At 36.5% G+C, this 14,907-nt stretch overlaps 1 protein-coding gene across 5 annotated transcripts in view; it reads left to right on the top strand.

Annotated features, from left to right (window-relative positions):
- VGLL3 (vestigial like family member 3) overlaps positions 1-14,907 on the top strand; it is a 49,246-nt gene that overhangs the window by 2,922 nt on the left and 31,417 nt on the right. For 3 of the 5 annotated variants that reach the window (XM_060098624.1, XM_060098626.1, XM_060098623.1), the window contains exon 2: positions 9,422-9,707. In XM_060098624.1, coding sequence (XP_059954607.1) covers positions 9,422-9,707 — 286 coding nt within the window. The remainder of the gene's footprint in view (positions 1-9,421; positions 9,708-14,907) is intronic. The other 2 variants (XM_060098627.1, XM_060098625.1) reach the window with 2 other exon arrangements.

Raw genomic sequence — 14,907 nt, 5'->3', positions numbered from 1 at the left:
TGAGAATACATATTTTGGTTGTTTTTGCATTCCATAAGGTTTTATCATTATTATCCATGAAGATTGTTTTCTCCGTACGTGGGAAGTGACCCCTAATAGCATCTTGCCTGGGAGACAAAAACAAGGGCTACGAGTCCTACTGTATTTGAAAAATTGACTTGTTGAGGACAGGAAGCAGAAAAAGTGATAGAGTTACAAAGTTTAATGGTCATTTAGAAAATGTTAGGAAAGAGAGCATTAAAGTTTTGTATCACTTCTGTATTTTCAATTATTGTAGTGTATCTTTGAACTGATTTTTTCCTCAAGTCCATATAGCTCTATAGTCCTTGTAAATTATTATCTCATAGTGGTTTATTATGATAGATTTTAAACATAGGTATATTTTCCTCTTAATGCATGATTATATAGCAGAAGTTCTTTTTTAAATAGTAGAACCTAATGCTCCAGGCACATGTATTTGCAGCTTTCCACCTAAAAGTACAATGTAATTTTGTGTAATTACAAGTGTAAAAGGCACTTGGAATTTTATTTCATTTTTTAATTGAACATATTATAAATCATAGGTGGGTAATAGGTTAGTACCTTAAAAACAGTGAACTGCGTATACATCAGGCTGCATTGCAGTGTGTTACTTAAGCATACAGTAGGCTAAGTGAATCAAAGTAAAATGTAAATATGCCTAAAGAGCCAGTTTTATAGTCCCTGATGTTAATTCCTAGAAATTGCGTGGCTGTGCATAAATCTAACAGTGTGCTTTATAGAGCCAGGATTTGCTAAGGGATGCTAAGGTCTCTGGTCCCTGTGCCCACCATCTCTTCACTGCTTGAATGCATCCATCCCTACCAACTCCTCAGGAGAACTCTCGACTTAGTCGCTCAGCACGTGCTCCAAAGGCATGATGACACTGCAGAATGTGTACAGAAAGGAATGCGTTTTTATCTCAGCAGTGACAGTAGGAAAAAAGAGAAAAAAATTTCAAAATATGTGTCAGGAAAAATTGAGGGAAACAATCATAAATTCCCTTCATACCCCATAGATTCCTCATCTTAAATGCAGACAATCTGTCATCTAAAATCTCCCTCCCCCCATATTTTCATAATGTTAACATTAGGGAGATACTTAAAGCAAAGCTTTCAGAGCTGGGTGAGTTCATAGGTGAGGTGGTGAAAGCAGAGGAGAACAATCGCCCATTCTCTAATTGTGCATAGGAGTTTTTAACGATCGCACTTTGGGCTTCATATAAGTTAGAGCATATTGACGCTGCTCTCTTCAAGGGTGACAGCTGGGTGAATATGCATGCATGCTTTCACTTTAGAGAATTAAAAGTCTTGGGAGGCAGAACTCCAGTTCTAACTTTGTAAGGAGTTTTTCAAACTCTTTCTCTGGACTCTGCCACCTTGGTTAGGTCATAAAATCTGAGATTCTGTTTGTTAGGAAAAAACCCTGGGAAAACATACTTCAACCCCTCCTTTTACAGATGGGGAAATGCATGTTTATAGGGCTGAAATGCCTGGCTAAAGATTTCAAAGCTAATTGGTGACAAAGTTAGGACCACCGGATCCCCTGCTCCCCAGCAGAGCATCTTTCCACCATACCAAGCCGTCTCCCAAGATTTTTTTTTTTTTGCTATTGCACAATAAGCTTATTTCTGTCTTTAGTGCTCCAAATCAACTTTTTGATAAAGAAGATTAATATGCAGTAGATTCTTTGGCCTTGGAGCTTGAAATTCTTTCCAAGTCCTTGGTAGTGTACGTTTTTAGTTTAGGCATTCCAAAGTTGTTTTGCAAGCATTTGTATTATGCTAATGACTTTTGTTATCCGTGTTGCGTCCTTTGCTGATGAAGCAGAATATCCACTTAGCAAATGAACATGTATTTCTTTGAAAATAATATGCAGGAAGTGGTATTAACAGTCAGCTTTAAGTGCCTCATATATCATTGCTGTTCCAACATAAGTTTAGATTTATTAAGAGGAAAGCATACAATTACATTCTAAATAGTTTCAATACACAGTCCACTTATTTAAGTTGGAGGATACAATTTTCTTGCAACTGTAAGCAAGGACTTAAGTAGATTTATAAGAATTCATACAGGACTTCTTTGAGAGAGAACAGCCCCTCTGATTCCAAACTACACAAAGTAACTTGACTGTAGAGACTTAGAAGCTTCAAGTGCCCCAGAGCTTTATGCTCCCAATAACTTTCCAGCCAGAAAATTCAAAGCTAGAAGGAAAATTAAACTTTGAAATAACTAAGCTGAACTGTTGTCTCTGGCAGTCAACCAGAATGGAGATTACAATACGGATAGTAAGGGCAGGCTTGAAATCCATAAAATCATGTGCAGTGAGGCTACATTCACCAGAAAAACCAAATGCCAGGACAAGGAAGCATTCTGTGGAAATTTAAGTGAAGGATATTTTCATTCAACGCAAAGAAGTCCTACTTCACTTAGTGCTTGGTAAAGTCTCACACCTCACAGAGTTGGAGATGACGGGGACATGACTCATAACAGCAGAAATAAGGGGGATCAGTGGGTAGAACGAACCTGCACGGTGCTTCCTTGGACAACTACAGAAGAGATGCTGTGTTGACCCGGTTGGGCAGTATGTACATTTCTGTCTTGTGTTTTTCTGTGCAAAGGGGATTGTCCATAAGACTAAAAATATTATGCGCAAGATGCCTAATGCAGATTCTAAAGCGAACTCGAGAGTTAAGTGACTACCATTCTAAAACCCAGCCACTTAACTTGAATCCCATTCCCATCGGCCCTATTTCCAACTGGCTTTAAAAAGAAATCTCAAAACTGATACATCTAGTAATACATAACAATTTAAGGTATTGTCTCTAGAAAAACATTTTCATTCAAGAAACAAAAACTCTCCAATACTTGAATTTCAGACTCTGGCAGAGATAGTGGAGGAAATAATTTTGGTCAAAACTTTGCACTGACTCTTTTAAAAAGCACGTCTTTCAGCAGCTGGTTTTCTGCTTTAACTATTCATTTAGGGAGACCCTAATAGTGACTTGAACCATTAGACCCAAACGTCTGTTGCTAGAAGCAAGTCATGAATGCCATATTTATAGATATTTCCGTGGATACCAGATTTATTTCAGTAATTTACAAGTATGGTCTGAACTGGGATAACTGAACTATTTTTCACTTGTCTCATACTTCAGTAGAGAAAAAAAAAAAAAAAAAAAGGAAAGAAAAGAAAGGAAGAAGGGCCTAAACCGAACAGGTGTCCTTTCCTCTTAAAACTATGTTGTTTTAGTGTGCGAAAACACTTGTCCTTGGGGGATGGGGTGGGGATATTTGAAGGATGCCTCCTTTCTGGTTACTGTGAAGACAGTTAAAGGAAGTACCCAAACTAATTCCTAGGAATTGGGCTAGATGACCTATGTCTGAAAATGAATTAGTCTTCAATGATCTGTAGGGTTTTTTTGACCAGTGTCCTGCAAAATCAGAAAAGGCAGCCAACGTAAGAAACAAAATTAAGTGTGAGTTTGTCTAGAGCTCCAGCATGTTGCTTATTAGCCTACAGAGTTGGACGAGACCTCTGAGATAATGAAGTCAAAATTCCTCATCTTCAGAAGAGGAAGCTGAGGGCCAAAGGTTTCGGTGCCTTACCCAGATTCATGGACTAGTTTTGGTCAAATCCCCTTAACCATTCCAGTTCTCTTTCTACTGTGTTCCCTTTTCATCTGAGCTTCTTTAGAAGCAACAAAAGCAATTAGTAATTCACCTAGTGTTACCCTCTTACTTTTCTCATTTTAAAAATTTTGAATACTAGATACTTGGAGAAATTAGACAACTAGCCATGTAGATAAACCTGGAGGTTCTCTTTCTTTACCATTTCCCTTACAACCCTCTCTCAACTGCTGTGACTTTCATTTTTGTGGCTCCGAGCCTTTGCACAATGACTGATACAAAATAAGAATTAACTGGCAATTCGATGACTAACAGATAAATTTTAAAAAGTGAAATCATACCCTAAATCTCACAATAGGATTATGTAAACATACCAGAAATTTATACATCAGAAACTGTTGTTTCATTCAAAGCAGTCAGTTTGAGAGAGAACACATACCCTCATGATGTGATCATTGCTTAAAACATTTTGGGAATGCAAATTTTGAAATTCTCAGCCTGTGGCGCATTTTTTTTTAACATCCTCAAAACTGGAAAAAATTCATCCTTTGAGGGGATGGGTTTGATTTTTTTTGATAATGACCAGAATCACTGAGTGGCAGGTGTGCTCAAAAATAGCTAATATTATTTTTGGTTTGCTACAACTACTGTTAAGAAAAATAAAAAACAAACAAACAAAAAAGCAAAGCAAACACAGAATCTCGAGGTCTGAGTGTGTCTAGTAAATTGGCTCCACTCACATTTCCAAAATAGGATTTCCAGAAAAATTGTATTTTGTATCTGACTTGCCAAGGGGACAACACATTTCTAGATATAGAAGGGCAGGTTCATCTAGATATACATATATTTTGAAAAGCACTGTATTATTTAATAGCCATATCTTTGATATGTTTACATCCCTAGTTTTTAAGTGTTATAAATAACTTTAGACTTTCTTCAGTTAGCATATGATGCCACGCTGACTGTGGGCTTCTATTTGTTTATACAGTTAAACTAAATATTATATAGAGACTCATTTTCTTTAGTCTGTTTTCTTGGCAGATGCTTTGTTGTCAGACAGAAATAGGTTCTAATCCTATCCTTGCCATTTACTAGTTAGATGATCTGGCCAAGTAAATCGGTTTTTGCTTATATACATTGAGAATAATTATGTGGACAAAATATTTGAGTATGTGTGACAGTTAGTGAAATAAAATATATCGAAGGTCTGTGAACTATCTTCCTTATCCAGACCCACCTTCCCGCAACCTGATTCCTCCTCCTCCAAATAGGCCAAGGACCCAAACTCCAAGTCTCTCTCGGATAGATTTAAAAATCTGTTATTCGGGCTTCCCTGGTGGCGCAGTAGTTGAGAGTCCGCCTGCCGATGCAGGGGACACAGATTCGTGCCCCGGTCTGGGAAGATCCCACATGCCGCGGAGCAGCTGGGCCCGTGAGCCATGGCCGCTGAGCCTGCGCGTCCGGAGCCTGTGCTCCGCAATGGGAGAGGCCACAACAGTGAGAGGCCCGTGTATCGCAAAAAAAAAAAAAAAATCTGTTATTCAAGTAAATTCAGAAAAATAGGATCAAAGAGCAGCACACTGCTTTATGGGCTTTATAGTTTTGAAACATTGACTATGGGCTAGTGGTCCTTTCTTACAGGCTCTAACCATGTCTCTCAGGGTGAAAGAATCATTGCATTTAGAGAAGATAGCCAGTAGAAATTTTAAAAAAAAAAGTTGTTTCCAAATATCCAATGATTCATTAAAATACTTTTGTTTCCTTAGAAAAAAAGTTTCCACATATGCACAGTAATCATTTGGCATTTTGTAGGCTTAAGCCTTGGGAAGTTAGTGGTATTTGGCTCCTGACATAGAAGTCTTTCTCTTGTCAGACAAATCCTTTCCCCGGCACATTCCTGTGCGAGTTTGTTTCTGTTGTGCCTGATGGCAGGCTGTGAGGTGTTTGGGCATGGTTCGTACTGCCTAGGCGGACTCCTTCACACTGCTACTTTCAAGTCTTTCTGAGTTAATTTTAACTCTGTGCCGTTAACTCGGTCACTGTTTCATCTAAACTCAAGGGTTCTTTTACCTGAAGGAAATTTGTCATTACTCTGCAATGGGGCATGAGCCAGTTAAGGTGTATTCAATAAACCAAATGGTAGTCTTTGAAATTCCTTCTGATGACTAATTTTTGTTAATAATTCGTGTCTAGTAAGAAAAATATGAATACTTCTGACAGATTGGGCTATTTTTAGGGTGTGATAGTGCATTTTGAGAAAAATATGAACCACATTGCCTTTCAGCATTGATTCAGGAAATCGGGGTTCTGATGATTTGAGATTTATTTTCAAGTTTAAAATTTTATATATTACTTTCAAGAATGAAGATAACACTAAGGAAGTTTCATTCCAAGGAGCAAACACCAAGTAAATACAGAATATGGCAACAGTGTATATAAATAACATACTTAGTTTTTTTTTTAAAAAAAAAACAAAGGATTGATTTACAGTCACAAAAGCACAGATAACTGAAGGCAGTTGAGGCTTAAGAGTCACCGGGGAAGAAGATTAGGATAGTGTGAATGTTAGCATATGGATCAATTGCTGTTTAAATTGTGTGTTCCCGTTTTCTTCATGCTCACACTTGATGTTTAAAAAATGTATGTAAATTCAGTGTTGCCATTTTAGAAGGCTATCAGGCTGTTTGGATTCTTTAGAATTCTTATTTTAACCAGTGATGTTGATGGTGTGGTCATAAATGCTCCTGTGTGTTGTAAATGTAATTATTTAAGTGTGTACACTAATTGTGAAAATTGATGCAAAATGCAAGAGGGGGGTGATAAATATGCTTTATATCCTGCCCATTGGTAGCTATATCATAGGCTCCTTTTTTATTTTATTTTTTTAATAGTCTCCAGCAAATTTATTTAACTAGTAGAAGACCTGCCTCAAAGAGCTAGGAGAGAGGAAAAAAAGTATATTTTATAATCATCCTCCCAACATGTATTTAAATAGAGGAGTCAATATAGATATTTTTATAGTACCACGGGTATTTGAAAGGAATATTTCAATATATACTTATATAAATGCATATGTGTATATATAGATATATATTACATATATAGGAAATATAAAAATTATAGGGAATCAATGCATCCATTGACAGAATTGACATTTAGAAAATAGACTCATAAAAGGTATTTTGATACAATGGAAGATTTTGCTTAATTTTTTCCCATTTCATAGTGAAAAATGTATAACTTATTTGTATCCAACTACTCAGCAATTGGTTAAAAAAGAATAACATAAAATTATATAGCATTTAGAAAATTGTGTAATCTTAAATAGACTGAAAATCTATAGTTTAAATTCAACTGCCATCAATGTAAAAAGTAAGAAATTTTATTGATACCATTATTGATCATAGTACTATGCTACATTTGCATACAAATGGAGCCTATATTTGCATTTGATTTGCAGTTCTCAAATCTTTCACATATATATAACTTTAATTTTATTTTATCTAAGAATCAATTGCTAATTGGGATACAATTTAAAAAAATGTCTTTCTTTGGATAATTAACATAGCCAAGGCTCTTTCATTTAAGGAATAAGCATTAAAATTAAACAAATTAAACAAGTAGATGCAAAGCCTGACTCTCACAAACTGATGCTGCACTGGACATTAATGAGAAAAAAGAAATCGGTTTAATAGATTATACTGAACACTTAAGGCAGTGAAGCCACTCTGTAGATCAGTTTTAATCTTCTTCCTAAATAAAAACAGTGCTTCTTTCTAATATGCCCGAATATTCGGCAGAGTGTGTGTATTTGCTTAAAATGGTATAACTTCAGTAAAGGCACACGTGCCCGGAGAAGCAGTACTGTGATTTAACTAATAAATAGTAATATTCATGTAACTTTATAATGGAATTTAAAGCCAGGAATAACTGTAGAGGTCAGTTAGTTCAATCTTTTCATTTTATACATAACCTATATTACTACGGTGTTCTTTACTATTGAAGTTAAATATAACCATGTTCAAATCTGAGCAGAACAGATTGTAAGAATTTTATAACCACTCAGTCATTACAATCACCTATTCATCAGCAAGGCATATTCACTCACAGGGAATGAATCATCTATTCATCAAGAATTGATAACCATACTGACACAGATTTCAAATAAAAAGGGAGATACATATAGTGTGTGTGTATATATAACAGCCCTAAATAATAAGCAGCAGCTTGTAATGTGCCTGAACATTTCAGACCCTACCTCATACAAGAACAACATATTCAACATATTCATTGCTGGGGTTCAGTTTTTCGAATGAGGCATGTATAATTTGGGGCTACAGATTTTGGGGCTAGTAATTACCACTAGAAACATTGAGTCTTGGTTATGTGTTTTGATAACATTTGCTAAACTATGTGTTTACTGAATATTCTAGAATGATTTATTTTTTTCTACTGACATTCACTTTCCAACATGCATTTTTTTCTGAAATAAGAAAAATGGTCTGACAAAGGGTCAGGTTTTTAAGATGATAGGATGCTCATTTTGTCATTAAGATAATGGGTTTTATAGTTTTTTAGCATTATTTTCTTATATATAATTTGCACTAAAGTTGTTGATTATAAAAATATGTGCTCTATGAAAAATATTTGGAAATATTGAAAAGTAGGAATAAGAAAATAACAACCAACTACAAGCTTACCACCCAGAAAAAGAACACAAAACAACATTTTGGTGATTTTTTTATTCTGCACTAGATACCCCTCCCCTGACACATACATGTATACACATATGTACATCTGTGTATTTTTATTATGCATTCTGGGTCCATCACTTATAAGCTCTGTGACCTTTGGCAAGTTACTTCACTTCTCTGTGCCTCACTTCTTCATATTTAAAATATGGAGAGTAATAATAACCACATTATAGAATTGTAAAGATTACATGGGGTAATAAATATAAGAGTATCAGTCATAACATAAACTATTACTAGAGCTATGATTTTCTGTTTTGAAAATATTTTAAAATTACCAAACTCTTTTCATTTTGATTTGAAAGCCATCCTAGCCATTGCTAGTATCTTGTATTATTTTCAGCAAGTCATCATAATACCTTCTTTTTCCCTTTTATGATAATGGTGGTAAGTGGAACATCTGAAAAATATGTTCCATGCAAAATGGATCTTCACACAGACTTATTTTGTCGTTTTAGTTTGATTTTTGAGAAATTAGTTCAGCACATCTGCCAAATCCTTTTATAAGATGCTATATTCCTGTTTTTATTTTAGTGTATTTCATTTATGAAAAACTCTTTTCTTCTCCACCCCTCCCCCAGACAGTTAGGCCTACCATCTCCATTCCTCCCCGTCCCGAACTATAATGTTGCTGTACATTAAATCTTTAAAATAGAAAAGGGAACAAAAATGGAAGGGCTCTGTCACTTTCTTTTTTTTTTTTTTTTTAAGTCATTCTCCTTTTGGTATATCTAAATTAAGCAAAAAAACAAGCCTGCCTTTCACAGTCTGAGAATATACCATTGGATAACGGACATCTTTTTTTTGTTGTTGCCAAATTTGAAATAGAAAAGTCTTTTTTTTCAGGGTGGGAAGCAGAAGGCTGGTTTGGGGAGGGGGAAGGTGGAGTAAAGCAAATGAAGAAGAATCAGTTTGTGAACATATGTTAATGTTTAGATTTTTTTTTTTTTAGTGAAAAGTTAACTCGTTAATGCTTTTTGTACAAACTGTCTTTGATACTGTGTTTTGTTTATTCCATCCCAGAAGAAGTTAGCGGTATACAGCAAGATGCAGGACTCTCTGGAAGTCACCCTTCCCAGCAAACAAGAGGAGGAGGAGGAGGAGGAGGAGGAGGAGGAGGAGGAGGAGAAAGACCAGCCTGCCGAGATGGAGTACCTTAACTCTCGCTGTGTCCTTTTCACTTATTTCCAGGGAGACATTGGGTCAGTAGTGGATGAACACTTCTCAAGAGCTTTGGGCCAAGCCAGCACCCTTCATCCAGAATCTGCCATTTCAAAAAGCAAGATGGGGCTAACCCCCTTATGGCGAGGTAAGAATTCCAAAGCAGATGCTCTCCAGGGCACTGGCTCTGTTTCGCAACCGTCTGTACCAGGTTCCAGCTGGAGACTTGCCCCTGGAGGACGGATATCCACTCGCTTTTTAATTTTTAAGGACAGCAAGGAATTTCTTTCAGACAAACAGCTGGATCAGTTTTGTCACATGTGGAATGCAGGGTTGGAAAAGATGCAGTCACACCCCTTAAATTCCTCGTGGAAAGTAGTGATGCAACTGGCCTGAGTTCATAGTGGCAGGATTGAGCTGTGAAGCACCATTCCTTAAGGCCCAATGGCCCAATTTGGATCTCTAAATAATAGGCGTGCCTGGATCAGTGTTTAAAAATTAGCTCTTGCTCATTCCACGAGGTGCTACGTGATGACATAGCAGAGGTCTGAGTCTGACCCAGGAATACATACTTTGAAAGCCTTTTGTGTTCTCTTGATGGCTTTCTCTGTCCTGCTTTGTTGTGATGTTAACTCTTTGTAATGTACAAACCAGACATTATTGACTGTATCTCCCTGGTTTAAGCTATTTTTTTGGAACTCAGTAAAGCAAAGCAATAGATTGGGCTTCCTCTCCTTTATTTCCCTCTATATAGAGGTCACAGAGATGTGTGTTTGAATCTGATATCTGATTCACAGAAAATGGTCGGATGACAACTTAATTGAGATAATTACAATATTAGAGAAAAAACAATCCATCATTCCAATGGTAGTTTTAGAGAAATATGAATGTTTCTTCTGAACTCACCTGATTCTAAGAAGAATCTAGTAAAATGGTTCTCAATGTGTGGTTTCCAGGACCAGGAATACGTGCATCTTATGGGAGTTGTTAGAAATGCAAATTCGTGGTCCAAGCCCCAAAACTACTGAATCAGAAACTCAGGGGGAGAGTATCTTGTGTTTTAACCAGCCCTCCCAGGGATTCAGATGCAGGCTCAAGTTTGATAATTGTTGATCTAGTGCTGTTAAAAATCACAGATTGCAAACCCCTTATTTGGACCTTCGAATCAGACAGAGGCTCCAGAGGGAGGCTCTGGGAATCACTGTAATAAGTGCCCCATGTGATCCTATGGTGTGGAGAGGCTGGCCACCAGTGATAGGTCACCTGTGATAGGTCACCTGTGGTAGGGGGCAGGTGAGAAGTGATGAGTGGTCGGTCCCCTCTCAGCATCAGAAGAATGGTTCTTTCTTGTCTGCCTGCCTTTCCTTCCCTTTTCTCTCCTCCCCTCCCCTTCTCTCTTTTCACCATCCCTCCCTTCTTTTCTCCTTTCTGATAATAAATATGAACAACATTGACATACACAGTGACTTTAAAGAGGAAGGTGGAATCCATATTCAAGTGACCTAGACCTTGGTAGAGGTGAACTGGGAAGCATACTGCTTATTTGATTATTAATTATGGACTTCCCACAAGAACTGAGAACTTAGTCCTTGAAACCCTAAGATGCTAATAGAACCAACAATGTCCTATTTGATAGCACATTGTGAATACTTTTAATAGTTTGTGGAGGGTGAAAATAAGAAAACTTCAGTGAATTAGCTGACTTTAATAAATAGTTTGATATATCAATAATAAATCCTATTACGACAATCAGTCCCAGGAGAGTAATAAATGCAATGCCTAATTCTTTTAGCATACTAGCATATGCAACCCAGTGATCATTTAGCTTGGAATATAGGAGCGAAAGCCCCAAATTATAGCTAGATGTAAGAGTGATTTTCTAAAGTATCATAACCATAATAGTTTTAAGTGAGGTGTTATGTAAATGCAAAAACTCTACATGTCAGTGTTTTTCCCATAATCTGCATGACTGAATGAATGGAGAGGATCTTTGGAAGGCTGTCAAATTTCAGTATAGAAAGTGTGGATAATGGTAATGTTTTAGTAAGTATTATTAGAGTTTTCTTGGCATTATCTTAAATCTAGCTTTCAAATCTATCTCCTGTTTCATACATTGACTTATGCAGCAAATATTTATTAAGGTCCTACTATGTTCTAGGTAGTGGGAATAGAGCAGTGGACAGGAGAGTCTAAGCTTCTACACCCAATGGAGCTTTCTAGTGAAAGAGACAGGCAATATATATATAATGAGATGCAAGGTATTATTTTACTTAGGGTGATAACAGATGGTCTCTCTAAGACTTACATTTGAGCACACAGACCCGAAGGAAATAAGAGCACTTCTTATCACACAAATATCTAGGGGAAAATTATTTAAGGCAGAGGGAACAGCCAGTGCAAAGGCCCTGAGGAAGAACTGAACTTGAGTGTTCAATGAGAAGCCAAAATACTAGTGTGATTGGAATGAAAAGAAGAGGTATAAGTAGAGACCAGAATTTTTAGAGCTTTGTATGTTAGTTTATCAGAGTAGCCCAGGCAAACACAGCATGCTCTTCAATTTCCATCTCTTCCTCTTCCACTGAGACTATATATATCCTATCTAGTTAACTCACATCATTTTCCCCAATACTCAGGATAATGCATTTCTATGTGAAAAATATGGAATAAGAATTGAATGATCAAGTGATTAAATTAGATGAACCAAGTTCATACTATGTACCCAGGATTAGAAAGCAAAAAAGTCTTTAATAGATAATTTATTAGTAATAAGTTGTATGCAACCTTTGGGTACAGTTTTCTTATTTATAAAATAAGGGGGTTGAATTAAGTGGTTGTTGAAATCTTTTTTTCTGTGAAGTTCTATGATTTGAAATGTATTATTTACTTTCCACTTGTGAATAAAACTTTGCCATAGTTGTTTCTAGTTGTGAATTAGTGTTTTTAGTTAAGTATACGTAAGTTGGATAAGATTCATATGAAATCCACAAAATGTAATTAAGGATTTAGCAACTATTGAATATGTTAAAGAGAAGTATAATAAATTGAGATTCCCATGTCTACTTAAGAGAGTTGCTGGAAATACTGTATTAATTGCCAAAGCAACGCAGGTTTGCATAATGCGGTCTTTGATTGGATTATGTTTGTTTTGGGTTCAAGTTTGGACCTTATTACTGCCTGGTTGCAATGTTATCTTCGATTAATTCTCAAAGTCTCTCTGAGATTAACTTCAGCTATAATGTGTGTTGATTAATACCCATCTCCTAGGGTTGTGTTGTAAAGATATTTTGATAATATATATGAATTATTTGGCATAAGGCTTGATGCAAGGCACTGACTGAAGGTCAGATGCCTTTTCTCTCTTCCTTAAGTAAGTTTCAATTCATTTGGCACATAGAAAACCAACCTTGGGTTTTTATTCAGAAACACTGTTTTCTGGGAGTTTGTATTCCTGGCAAAAACACAGTGTTTTGGACATACTAAGTACTCAAGGTTATTGACAATGTTGATGGCTGTGGCAATAATACTTTAGGAGGAGCTGCTGACCAGCTGTATTAAATTAAAGGGTCTAATTTATGGCATGAGGTTTTTACAGTGCTACACAAGTGCTACAGTACTTCAAAGGAATTTAAAACTGAATTATGTTTGGTTGCAGAATGTATTTCCACAGTAAATCTTTAGGCAAATGATAGAGTGTCAGCTAATGATGGAACAGCGGTCATACGTTGCGTCTGTATCTTGATGGAGTTAGGAAAGTCCTCTTTAGACATTTTGCAGCTTTGAGGCAAACAGTTGAGAGTAAATATTTGTACTTTATTTGACATGACATCATAACGACTACCTCTTCTCCCATTATATCCCCTCATGGATTGAGTAGGGCTTCTCCGTTAAGAAAACCTAATGAATCTGACTGTCTCCTCATCCCATCCAATAGAAGCATCGGCTTCAAATATGTCTATTCACTGACCTCAGTGCTTAAGTGTTATTACAGAAAGTGTGTGTGTGTGTGCGTGTGTGTGTGTGTGTGTGTGTGTGTAGGGAAAGCGAGTAGTTAAGTCAAGACATAGACAGATATGTCACTGGCTTAAAAACTATGCTGAGTGGTAAACTTGATATACTTTTTCTTGTTGTAGTTGAAAAGTAAATGTTTTCTGCATGACTAATCTACATTTGTCTTCTTGGAGCAACATTCTCGTAAGAAAGCCCTCTCAAAATGAGCATTAAACTTAGCAAAGAGGAGGAAGGCGAGAGAGGGACTATCTCCTGGGCCGACTGAGACAGGGACGGAGAGAGTTGGGCGGCATCTCTAAGAGGCACTGGAAGTAATCGCTGCTGGGAAGCTTAGAACAAACACGTGGGAGGAAATTGAGGCCTGGTTTATCTCATTGCCCTGCCTCCAAGGAGTAGGGCATCTGACAACACCCCTTGAAACTCTCACTTTAGAGTCACAAGGCCTATTTTTGAGCAACTCTAGAACAAAATACCTGGAGGGCAGTCTTTTGATATAATGGTAATGCTTAATACCTGAGTGACAGAAAACACTGGAACACGTATCATTTCACCTCTGATTTGTTTTTATGGGAAGCAGAACAAGAGGAAGGGAATTAAAATTAGAGCTAGGGCCCTCTAGGTTGAGAATGGAGTAGCAGTTTTTTTCACTGAGGTTAATAAAAAGGTAAATATTATCTTTTAACATGGATGTTTTCAATCAGTATTTATTCTAAGAATACGTTTTCTGGAGATTTTTAAGATGACTTAAGATAGAGGTTCTACAACATTTTATGGCCCCATTTTTCCTTTTAATATAGTTTTCATTTTCTTTTCAAAATTAGGTAACAAAATATTTATTTTTTAACAGTATATGTTGAATTTTCTCTTGCATAAAATGTTTGCCCTTAGGTTGTTTCTCAGAGACACTGAAGTTTAATGTAAAAAATATCCCAGCTACTGTGAAATTGAAAAAAAACACCTGATGTTCCATGTTAAAGTCCTTTATGTCTCTAAGACATATTTCTGCTAAAAACTGTGCCAGTGAGATTACTGGGTATGCTTTGGGTGGGTTGTATGGGACAATTTCTTTTTTTCTTTTTTCTTTTTTTGTTGTTGTTTAGAAATAAGGGTGTGTATGCATGTGTAATATTCTTTGATCCCAAATGCAAACTGAACCAAAGTATATTCAGACTTTTTGTACATGTTAGACTCAGTGTTAATGTCATCCAAATATCCAGTATCACTGAGCCCAAAGTCACCACAGAGTGTGAATATCGCATAGTTCTGAATTGCTAAAAAGTAATATTGCATGGAAAGAGCGTGTGCAGTTTTTCATAAACTTTTTCATCCAAAAAATGTGG

Source organism: Mesoplodon densirostris, chromosome 5 (assembly GCF_025265405.1).
Source record: "Mesoplodon densirostris isolate mMesDen1 chromosome 5, mMesDen1 primary haplotype, whole genome shotgun sequence".
Taxonomy (NCBI): Eukaryota; Metazoa; Chordata; class Mammalia; order Artiodactyla; family Ziphiidae; genus Mesoplodon; species Mesoplodon densirostris.
Note: the sequence above shows the minus strand (reverse complement) of the source record. Positions and strands in the feature narration are given on the sequence as shown.